General features: G+C 36.8%; 1 protein-coding gene across 1 annotated transcript in view; it reads right to left on the reverse strand.

Moving 5' to 3' along the window:
* RP1 (RP1 axonemal microtubule associated) overlaps positions 1-12712 on the reverse strand; it is a 204109-nt gene that overhangs the window by 94906 nt on the left and 96491 nt on the right. Inside the window, exons 27-28 of the mRNA XM_088065349.1 lie at positions 10908-11071; positions 1126-1351 (exon numbers count right to left, since the gene is read on the reverse strand). Coding sequence (XP_087921475.1) covers positions 1126-1351; positions 10908-11071 — 390 coding nt within the window. The remainder of the gene's footprint in view (positions 1-1125; positions 1352-10907; positions 11072-12712) is intronic.

Genomic DNA, 12712 nt, shown 5'->3' on the forward strand with positions numbered 1-12712 from the left:
TGCACTGCTTTTCTATTGCACCAGTAAATGACATATATGTCACTGTGAGTGGCATATGGTACTGTGGTACATGTCAATGATAATAAAATTTGGTTCATCCTGATCAGTCCCATTTTTTGAAATCTCTTATTTAAGTCAGTAACTATTCTGAAAAAATATAAAAAAAAAATAAAGAGCAAAGCAGAAATGTGAGCTGGCTCATACATGTTTCTTAGCACCTTCTGGCCTCTGTAATAAAACATTCACACTTCACAGTCTTAATTTTTTTTCAGAGAATTATGTTCTTTTGAGTTATGGATTATCACTTCTGTAATATTTTCTTCTGAAATTATTTGATTGTCACTTAAGGAATGATGATTTTTTTAAAGCTGAATCCCAGATACCTTGCAAAATTCACTGCATCAGTTTGAATCCAATTTGCTAAATGATAGCACCTATCCATGTAAGACCTATCATTGGCAGACATTATTGGACACCAACTGCATCATTGTCATTCTATTAATGTAAAGAGAGTCTATAAAAAAAAAAAAAACACACATAGTGATTATACTGAATCCCTACTCCTCTCTAATGGCTCAGGACTTTTTAAATAATAACCTTATATGATGGGCTATTTCCCACTTCACTTGAAGAGAATAAAGTGCATTAAAGCTGTCATAAACTTTGAAGTCCCAAAGTGTCACCCTGCAGCTAACAATTTCTATGTGAATGGCTGTGACACAAGCCTGATTTGGAAAACACCTGTGATGATTCAGATCATGAATTTCTGGTAAAGTATGTTTTATGCAGGACAAGAAAGGATGATCTCAAACTTGCTTAAGGGAACTGGATATCACATGACATTACATACCTTGATTTCCTGCCCGATATCTTTCTCTAAAGAGCAGTATTTACCAGCCATGTATGGCACTCTGAGAAATCAAACGTTTTATAGGGTATAATGTCCTGGTCACAGCTATTCTGATTTTGGGAAGGAAAGGAATGGGGTTAAAGGATCAATTCCCAGGGATTGCTCCATGGTTACACTGGCTTTTGGGCAGGCTGCCCTGGTGGAAACAAGAGAAGCTGTCATATACTCACAGGATATGGTTAGTGAACACGAGATCTAAAATACTGAGCACGTACATGGCAAGAGCTCCTCTGCAGGGCTTCTTACTGCCACTTCTCTCCACGTATCACCTTCATCCTTGTCTTCGGAAAGCCAGCTCTCTACGGGGAGACAAATCTCTTCATCAGAAAGAGGGACTGTTCTTTCAAGTCTGACTTCCTTCAGGTACCAGCTGGGATCATTTCCAGTGTTGTCGTGGCCAATGCGGATTTTATATAGCTGCCCAAGATCTCTGAGATTAATCTGAAAAAAAAAGTTTCAAAAATTATCCAGATTTTAATAACAAATTACACTGCTGTCTTTAGCCATCCTTGTTATACTTGGCATGCAAGCTAAATGTGCAGCTAACATAGCCAAGAGTAATTGAGTTTTGTTAGAAATGCAAGCCTTAATAGACAATGAATCCCAGAGACAAAGAGTAAAAACACAAAGTGTAATTTTATTGACTTCAGTGCCACGTTATTTAAAGTGAGTAAAGGTCTCAGACAACCCAGTCTGTTTCCAGACCTCTTCAAGGAACCGTTTTCTAGTGTTATAATGTAAATCTCTATTTCTAGAGAAACACTTTAACAAGCAGAAATAAGTTCAGTCATTGCTACACAAAATCATACAAGTCCATAAAGTTACTATCAGCAGAACCCTATTAACTATTCCTACCACTTATCTGTCTGCTACTTTTCTCATTGACTTCTGTTTTTATGTGCACTGGTGTCAGGGTTAACTGTTTCTGTAAGTGCTGATGCCACACTGCAGCAAATTTAAACAATAAAACAAGACTATGTCGCATTGAATACTGCAGCCTTGAAATAGCAGCCACTATGTTTTGGGTCACAGAAGTATTTTGGGCAATTCTGATGGAAGGAATCTAAGCACAAAAGCAGGGTTAACCATTTTCAACCTTTTTTTTTTTTAACTTTTTTTATCAGTGTTGTATTTGAAAGGTCATGGTAATTGTGAAAAAAATCACCAAGTGAAAAAGAATAAAAAATAGTAGTTTTCTTTACTATTATTGCAATTTTGAACTATTTCACATCAAAACATAAAGGAAACAAACATCCCTGAGGCAAGCCTGGCACAACTCAGTCTCATAGGGTGAGAGCATGACATGCATGCTAGTAGTAAAAAGTCTGTACAGAGTCACACTTAGGACCATTGTAGTAGGTTTTGCTATATTAAAACCGTATGTTAAAGTAAGATGTGCCAACTGAAGATACAATTATAGCATTAATGCAATAAAACCATGTACCTCAAAGATATGCTGCTAATACTCACAGCAGAATTACAGCAGCAGATAAAAAGGAATGGCTGAGGGAGCTGGGGTTGTTCAGCCTGGAGAAAAGGAGACTCAAGGGTGACCTTATCACTCTCTGAAACTCCCTGAAAGGTGTCTGTAGTCAGGTGGGGGTTGGTCTCTTTCTCCAGGCAGCAGCTGACAGAACGAGAAGTCACAGTCTCAAGTTGCACCAAGGGAAATATAGGTTGGATATTAGGAAAAAGATTTTTTTACAGAAAGGGTGGTAAAGTACTGGAATGGTCTGCCTGGGGAGGTGGTGGAGTCACCATCCCTGGATATGTTTAAAAAAAGACTGGATGTGGCACTCAGTGCCATGGTTTAGTTGAGGTGTTAGATTGAGGGTTGGACTCAATGATCTTGAAGGTCTCTTCCAGCCTCATGATTCTGTGATTCTGTGAAAATGCTCTGAAACTAGCCACAAATGTAGCCAGAATACAGGCTTAGTTACCCTTATAAGTGTCACCCAGCTGCAAAACAGAGACTGCTCCAGTAGGCAAGGGATTGCTAATGTTTCCTTGAAAATATATATAAAAATATATATAAAAATATACATAAAAATATATTAGAACTCACAACCTTCATTGCAAATTGAGTAGAGTACGGTATTGGTAAACAACAAAGGTGGTGCTCTGCTGAAATGTAGGCACTGGCTGCTGTTTGTGGTGCAGAAGTGTTAAGGGGCAATTTAGTAAACAAAACACTGATACCTTGTGCCTTCATGGCCATGATTAAATTCTGGTTTAATCCCTGTTGAAAGAGAAGCATCACAGCCATCACGGATTATTGTATACAATAATCATTACCATGATTAATTAACAGGAAACTCTAGTAAAGAGCCCTTTTCAATTTCTGAAGCATCTAACCAGTCATTTGGCTATGAAGCAAACTGCAACAGTGATAGAGCAAATACTGCATATTTGTAGTGTATATATATATATATATATATATGAGTTATAGAATTTATCATATGAGTTGGCTCAAAAGTGAAGCTAAAACTTTTTAAATTATATTGATTTATCATATTATGATATATATATGATATATAGATATATATATAGATATATATATATGATATATTGAGATATATATATATATATCTCTCTAAGATGGGAGATATGTTTCCAGGTGAATTTCCATGCAAAGACAATGAACATGTCCTTCTGGTGCTTCTCATCCTGCTGTGCTCCAGCAGATCCTTTTCCTTCTTGTTCTGGAAGCTCTGGAGCTGGATGCAGCACTCCAGCTGGGGTCCCTCGAGAGCAGAATAGAGGGACAGAATCACCTCCCTCAACCTTCCAGCTGCATAGTAGATGACCTTTGGCAGACCACTGGTACAAGTGGAGAAAATATCACAAAAATAAGCACATGTAGGAGAGCTGACCAAAAAAAAAGGGGCGAAAGGAAAGAAAAAGAAAAAAGAAGAAGCAGTTTGAAAACGGAGAGGGAATGATGAAGCCCATTCATCACCATATCAGCATGTAGGGACTTCCTGTTACTGGATAAGCAAGAGAGTAATCCATCAAACCTAATCAAATGAAGTTTCAAGAAAAATCAGGAGAGAACAGAAAGCTCTGTCCAGACCATTAGGTTTCTCCAGGAGATGCATCTAGTTGCAACTAGTTCAATTAAATTTGTTGAAGTCCTGTTTAGCATCTCTAAACATGTATGTCCTTGTGTCTTTCTATACTTCCTATCCTTCCCCAACATTTACACTCTAAAAGCAGGTATGATATAACCAAATTAAGAAAGCTAAGTGCTAAAGGAGAATTTGCCCAAAGTTTCAAGTCAAATATATTTGCTTGTCTTCAGTTAAAGAGAGAAACAGTATAAAGCATCCTTGTCTACTTACAAATTAAGAGGTTTTTGATATGATAAACTATGCTGGACTTACAGATAATGGCATATTTCTGAGTCTGAAAAGTCTCAAAAATAATTCAAAACACAGAACACTGCCCATTTGACAACATGCTTAATAATATGCTTAATCTTTTTGCATAACATTCTTTTTCTGAATAATTGTTTATCAGTGACTTGGGGGGAAAATGTCAAGTTTATTCTTAGATGGAAATTAGGCAATGGCAGAGGGGAAATCAATTGTATATGATGTTCGGAAAGATGTATAATACAATTAGAAATTTATTTTCAGTACCAGTTGCACATTTAGGGCTTGGAACAATTCATCTTGATGTCAGATCAGACATCACATTGGTCTCTCAGTGGTATTGACTTGCTAACACGTTATTTTTTGTCAATTGGAATCCCATCAAATGTATGTCAAATTTTGCTCTTGCAGTGAAATGCAGAGGAAAATATTCTCATAACACTGTAGAGCTAACGATATTCTTTTGACAACATAAACAGTGTCTTGAGGTTGCTTCTTCCTTTCCTGTGTTGAATAAATTGCCTTGAACTTCTGCATGACTTGAACACAACCTGGCATTTAGAAATCTACTTTCACAGCCAGAACTTTCTGTAAAAAGTTGTAGAACAAAGTTGACTTGTCACCCTTGTAAACAATGTGCTTACAAAAACTGCAGTCTAGCTGTTTTATGATGTTCCAGCATTAAAGCTGCAGAAGTAACATTCCTTTTTATATGGAAACAGCCATTCTGATCAGTCTGTAATAAATGTCCAAAGAGGAAAGGATGAGTTCCAGGACGAAAAAATCATGCAGCTAGATTATATTCCTGAATCTGCTTTAGGCTTCCTAAGAAACATTACAAAATTCACAAGCCCTTTTTGCTTCACTTTCTCAACTCTACAACAAGGACAACATTTACGTGTCTCTTACAGGGACATTGCAAAACTCTGTTCATAAATTTCAAGATCCTCAGAAAAAGGCACCACTCTGGAATTCCTTATTTTTTTCTAAAATGTTCTGTTCATTTTGGGTTAGTTGCTACTTTTCTAAAATTCAGTTGAGATATCAAGAGTTATGAATTGTAACGATGTAGTAGAATTTGGACATGAAGGGAAATTCAAATTCCATTATGATGTGGCTTATATCAGCCACCTGTAGAACATAAATAAAACCTAAACTGCAGAGGTAACAAATAAGGTCATGGAAACACAGATTGAGCAAAAGAGATCTAGACACCACAAACATCAGGTATGGTGATCTTCTTAGGGGTGATCTGTCAGAGAATTCTTCTACAAATACCTTCTACAAAAACCTCTCCCAGAAAAAGATTTTGCAAAACACCTGAATCATCATCTGCAGTTAACTTGTTTGTTGATTGTGAAATTCCTTCTGATGCATCAACCAATTTGTGTTAAGTCCTGTAAAGGGGATGTGCCTCATATAGACCTTGCTTATGTGACAGACTGCCAGCACTTAATAAACTTAAAAATACCATTGTGACTACAATGATAGTGGTAATTCTATTGTCTTTGTAGCACTTTTCTTCACTGCTGCAGGCAATAATATCAACACATCATTTTTCATGGTTCAAGTACCAGTACAAATTATTGAAAAAACTGTCCACCACTTTCAAAAGGGCCATGTTTTCACACGCAGCATCTTTGATTTAGTCATATTCTAAATTATTAAACCAGACTGACCTGCTAAACAATACACACATCTATATGCTTTGTTCATTGTTACTATTTATAGGACTAAATAATCTTCTTACTGTCAGCAATGGGAACATTTTTATTAAATCACATGTTAGACAACTTGGCCTTACTTTTTGAAATTGAAGCTTAAAACAGCTCATATTTTACACTTTGTCTCTAAGCATAAATTTAAATCCAGGTTTATCAGCAAGAAGTTCTACCTAAAGAGGATGCAAGGACTAAATTTTAATTCCATTTTTAAATGAGCTATGCAAATACACTTTTTGGTCCCTAGCACACCTGTGATATTTTGAGTAGAGTAGGTATGACCTATCTTCATGTACTTAAGGTGTTTGACTAAGTGAAAAGTGAAGTTCCTGATCTGAACAAGAAATGGTTCAGTGGAAAGATACTTCAATAAAAGGAGGGAAAGAATACATAAAATGACACCATTTCTCTTTTATATACTAGAATAAGTGAAATAATATCACTGTTTTCCTGTTGCCCAGAAAGCATCCTGCAATCTCTTTGAGATAAACTCAGGCTAGCATGAAAATCATTTGGATAAATCAACACTTCAGAAGCAGCTGCACCAAAATCCTAATGTCTAACAGACCCAGCAGAGAATATGCTTGACAGACAGTTATTAATTTCATGTAAGGCCACTTCATTAACAGAATTTCAGAGAAGTCGTGTTCAGCAGTTGGATTCCCAAAAGAAAGAAAAATCATTGACTGCATTAGTTTAACTTCTACAGCATCATCATATAATAGAGAAATGTTTGGAAGAAGACAATATTTTTTAATTGTGAATGTACAGGTAAATAACTGATACAATAACTATTATACCAGTACAGTACCCAGGGTCCACCCATGCTGCTCGCTTTTTCCAGATGTCTGAATTTGTTAATTGTGCCCAAAAAACTTGGCACAGTTACACACTAACAGAAGAATTAGAGTATGTCACAGGTGCTCACACAGAAACGTAAGAGTGTCACAAAAAAGGATGGATATAGACATGTAAGGAATAGGATTAAAGGCCATACAAAGATTAGCATTATTTTTTCCTACTTCATACTTGCTTTGGTCACAAAAATAGATTGGGTAAACAAATACAGCTCATTGCACAGTGACTGTTAAAACACTTTCTTTGCCAGTGCACTCAAGCTCTGGAAGAACTTTTACTGTGGGGTTAATCAAATTATACCTACAGCAAGTACAAATATACATATACATATACAAATACATATACATATATATATATTTCTACCCTTGATAACTGCCTAATTACTGAACAAGTAACACCACATTCCCTACTCCCTTTTTTTGAAGATGAGATGAGTTGTTTTTCCCCAAGATTTTTTGTGAGCTCTTTGCAATCCTCTGTTGATTCTTGGAATAAGCTAAATTTTGTTCAATGCACAGCCCATAGCTGATGAAGATCATTTTACATACTTCTCCTTTTTATCTCAGTAAGGGATGAGGTTCATCCTGTTATCATATGCATTTCACAGACAGTGACAGTTTCAAGTGGAGTAACAGTCATGAGTATGACTTTTATGCTGCCTTAAGCAGGTATGACTAAAGCCTGGCCTTCTTTAAGTTTTATTCAACTGGTTCTGGACCTAAATGGTCATTATGGAAAACAGGGACAGCTAGCAAATAGCAGGACACAAGCAATGTCCAGCTTTTAGACATCATCAGTCTCATGGTTAAGAGTGTGGACAGCTACATTAGTGCTTATGTTCACTTTTGCAATCTTCCCACTCTGGAAAGATTCTAACTGAGCTCATTTCAGCCTCTTTTATTTGAACATCACGAGCAAAAGCATGAAAATGGATTTGTTTCAACCTATTTTTACAGCACTTAGTTTTCTTCTCAGCGCTTCTCATTTTACTTTGGAGATCTCAGTTTTGACTGATGAACAAATGACTACAGATCCAGAGTACAGGAACGGAAGACTCACAGTGAAACACAACGGATTCTTAGAGTCTGTAGGGCTGATTTTAAAGAAAGAAGTTTTAATTATTCATGTATAGGTTATTTAAAATAACTGATAATTTTATTTAAACAGGTGGAAATCAAAATGAAAAACAACAGATCAAGTTCTAAGTGTCACACATTCCTGAGATGCAGTACAGCATGAAGGTGCACCTGATGAACACAGCTCTTAACAGAGAAAGTAAAGTGGAAGTGGAAGGAAAATGGCTGTATTTAATCCTTTAACAGTCTCATCATAGGAGCACTATTTATTTTATGGTATTAGGTATCTCTTCAAGCATTATAGGAGCACTGCTTTTCATCTCCGTATATTACTTTCTTTATTTACCCTAGACCATAGGATTAGTTTAAAGGATTGTTTATGCAGATGAAGAAACTCTAAATCATGTAAATGGATGTGGCACCAGCTTTAAAAGTTAGAAAAATGAGCTCATGCAGCAAAATTCACACCAGGGATGGATTTCAGTTTCCAATGCTCCTAAAATATCATGCATACTTCATGTTCTGTACTTGCAAACATGGAACAGCTACCTTCCTTACAAAGACAGCCACCAACCACAAAATATAACCTAAGGTTAAACTGAAAATTTTGAAGCTTCCTTAGGAAAAAATCCAGCACTTCTAGTAGTTTAATATAATGGAATTTTTTTTAAAAATTGACAGTGTGTTGAGATTCTTAAAACAAATGTTGTCGTAAAGAGATTGAAGAGCTGATAATGAAGCAAATTCACAAAGCAAATCATGGAAAAAGGCTTGTTAGGGAAATGCTAGGTCCTGCCACCATCACTAAGGCGAGCAGTATTTTGAAAGCAGATCTACTGAACCAGTCAGTGTTTTTACTGACTTCGCTATTGCTAGAAAAGCAGAACTTGTACCCAAAGGTATAGAATTATTATGTATAGAAGTAATAAAAATTGAGAGATTGCAGCTGGCTTTTACAGGACATAATAGGCTTACAGTCTTATGCTTAGTTCTTTTTGACACAGAAGGGAATATTTGGCATGACCAAACATTAAAAGAATACTTTTAAAAAGAATTTCTTTATCAAACATTCTATACAGTCATAAGAGATAGTTCGGCATGTTTCAAAGAATGATGATGCAGAATACAGGGCTCCAGAGAATATCATTTAGAATATAATTAAAGCTCCAGTGTCTTGAGCAACCCAGCATTCTGCCAAAATCACTATTTTTGAAATACTGAGAAATACTCAGGGACTGTGGTGACACCAGAGGAAGTTGCAGGAAACAGATCAGCATTGTGATGAAAGCTGTAACTTACGGTAGATTGATATTCCTCTACTGGAGAAGGAATGACTCTCAACAGAAAAATTATGCCCTAAAAACTATGCCTGAATTGTAACAGAAGCAGAAATCCACAACCCAGAAGTAGTTTCTTTGAACACACGGGAACAATTCAGAGCAGAAAAGAAAATCCATCAAATTTAAATTCTGGATTTTTCCTGTTCCCACATTGTTTATCCTTGACATACCCACCTGGTAGGAAAAATTGCCAAGCCACAAGAGCAAGTGTTGTGCAGAGTACATATGACTGTCTTGTGGAAACCTAGAACCCAGAACTCCAGTCAAGAGCTCTCTCCATCACAAAATTGTAAATTGCCTTCAATGAATTTCATGTACTGCCATCATATGGAAATCTCCAAGGGTAATAGCCTTGTTACATTATATCTGCATTACAATGGACTTCGGCCAGTTTTTAATTTCATTTAGGCAAACCTTAATCAGAGATAGCCAAGGTTAATGAAGTTACACTTGCTTTATAAAGTAATAGAAGCAACAATAAAATTAAGTTCTAGAATGATAACTTAATAAGGAGCACCAGCTGATTTACTCAAGTTTTATTAATTTTCTTTTTTCATTATTTTTAACTTTACTGAATATTCATTGTATACTTTTAGGTATCCAAGTTACTACACAATTAACTGTGCTTTCTATCAGACTACTGTTCTTGATTCTTATTAAGACAATGCAGTATAGTTTGGCCTCATTCTCTTTTTGTGGACCATTTCTCTGTGATTTCTTATGGTTGTATGTGTAACTTACAGGGATTTTGAAACTATATATTTTGATTATTTTTGTGAGGCATGACCATGTTTTCTTTGTTCCCATTATATTATGCTGATCTCTTCCAGCACCCTGTGGCTGGCTAATTTTGATATCAAAAGACACTTTCTGTCCCATCTGTCACTGATTCCCCATCATCTGTTTATTATGCATAAATTATTCAAACCTGAGTGACATACCACAGATGTAACTACTGCAACAGGTACAATCCTGACCAAAGAACTGCGTGAACTAGAGAAAATGGCAGGAATTACAGGGTCTTGTAGAAGTCCTGAGAAATGTCATGTTTCTGAAGCACATCTCAGAGACTTTTTTTGTCAGCAGAGAGAAATGTCTCCATTTGCTTGGAAAAACAGGACAACACTAGTTAAAATCATGAGTTAACTTAATCCATGTGCTTTACCTCTAGTTTCTAGCCATCCCTCCCTTTCCTTCTTACTTTCTCCAAGAAAAAGTTCACATAACAGTGTGCTTCAGTGGAAGTCTGAGGAAGATCCTGGAAGAATTTACAGTGGATCCTTCCAAAGATGGATATGCAGCACAAACCATAACCAGGACTACCTTAACACATACACGCAGAGAGAGTTGTTTTTACTCCTTCAAATGAGCATCTAGGGTAAACTAGCAAATCAAGGAGATGCAAGTTTGAAGCAGGTTGTGAGAGACATGTCTGCCACACGCAGTTGAGAATACATTGCCCGACTCAAAACTCATGGCTGTAAAAGTCAGCCACTCCCTCAGAAATACTTAATCATCCTAACATGTTTCTTTGAGTCTTTTTTATTACCTCTACTATCTAGATTTGAGAACAGCTACTTTGCATATGTTTTGAATTCACTGGTGTTTATATAACAGCCATATTATACCTTAAATGTATCTTCACTCTTGGGATTAAACAGCTGCTGTTTCCCAGATCCCAAAAGAATAGGACCAGAAGCTTTGTTTTCTCCATAAGCATAAAGGAGTACTGTTGCTGTTGTGCCAGCTGTTTCAAAGTCTCCAGTGACTACAGTTATCTTCCACTCTCCTTCTGTAAAGTAAAAAAAAGAATAAAAAATAAAAATGCTTTTAAAAATGTTACTTATACAAAGCAGTTTGCTTGAAAGATATAAGTGGAATCATAATTTGGTCCAAGGACTGTGGCTCTAAGGTACCTAAAAGGTAATGAGGTCAGGAGAGGCAATAGAGGATTGGCCAAATGCTACATCATTCAAACTCATCTTAAGTGAGTTATGGATCAAGAACTGAGGAGGCTTATACTGCACTAAAGCCAGAAATATGAGCACAGAGCTAAGTGAGATTTCTAGTGATAACCCTGAGGACCAACACAGGAGAAGACCACCATGCGGAATTTGGATTATGACGAGAGTATAACCAAGAAATGTGGCAGGAAAAAGGTCAAAACATCCCAATTAAGTACACTTTCCTCTCATTTTAGGTTGATGTGATTCGTAACAGAATCCTGTTTGCCTGGATGGGGGCATGATATTGAAATCAGCATGAAAAACAACAAGGTTTTTCAGAAAATTCTGAACTGGATTAGGACTCATTAGAAAATTATTTTATATAAAGTTCCCTGACACTAAAATGTCATTTCTGTTCCCATACAATATAAACAAATTTAAATATTCAAAAGCAGATTAATATAAATCTTATTTTAAAAAAGAACAATTCATAATTTTAAAATGCATTTCTACATCTGAAAAGATGGGATTGCATGCTTCTCCACCCGTCACTGATTGCAGCTTTTGTCTGCGTGAAATTCCACACAGCGACTTAAATTCATTCTGTTCAAGGAAAACAATAAATGAAATACCAGCCCACAGTCATCTTATAAATAAATGCCATAGCATACACTGCAGTTTTCTTAGTAGAAAGCTGTCTGGTAATGACTGCATGATTTAAATCTGTTGTCTGACAGAAGTATTTATCTTGAGCCAGCCTCATTATCTCTCAGTAATCTGCCCCACAGAAATTGAACTGGAGAAAGAGGCTTGATTTCCTGTTTTCCAAGTCTTTAGAGGTCTGGCTGATGTCTGGTTTGGGAAGTTGACAGAATTTTAACTGCACACAACTACACAGCTGGGAATTCAGAAAGCAGCAACAACTCATTTGTTCTGCCCAATCAAACCTGGCCCCAGACTGAGGGAAGGAAGCGTACCCCTGTACTCTGCTCTGATGAGACCCCACCTGGAGTACTGCATCCAGCTCTGGGCTCTCCCAGGGCCAGATGCAGCAAAAGAAGGATGTGGAGGACCTGTTGAAACAGGCTCAGAGAAGGGCCATGAAAATGATTAGGGGCTGGAGTTTCTCTCTTGTGACAAAGGGTTGTTGTTCATCTTGGAGAAGAGAAGGTTCCAGGCAGGTAGACCCTTTCAATATGTTAGGCTTTTCAATATATTAGGGGTTTAAAAGAAAAGCAAAGACTTTTTGCAAGGACGTGTAGTAATGTTGGGGGGAATGGTTTTAGTGAAAGAGAATAAATTTAGATAAGACATGAAGGATATACTTTTTTTACTGTAAGGATTGTAAGACATTGGAGCAGGTTGCCCAAAGAAGTTGTGGATGTCCCGTCTCTGGAAGTGTTTGAAGCCAGGTTGGATGGGGCTCTGAGAAACTTGGTCTAGTGGAAGATGTCCCTATTGATGTCAGGGGCTGTAACAGATATTTT

Source organism: Pseudopodoces humilis, chromosome 1, assembly GCF_049639895.1.
Source record: "Pseudopodoces humilis isolate 2021_Gansu_Grassland_sample_001 chromosome 1, ASM4963989v1, whole genome shotgun sequence".
NCBI classification, from domain to species: domain Eukaryota; kingdom Metazoa; phylum Chordata; class Aves; order Passeriformes; family Paridae; genus Pseudopodoces; species Pseudopodoces humilis.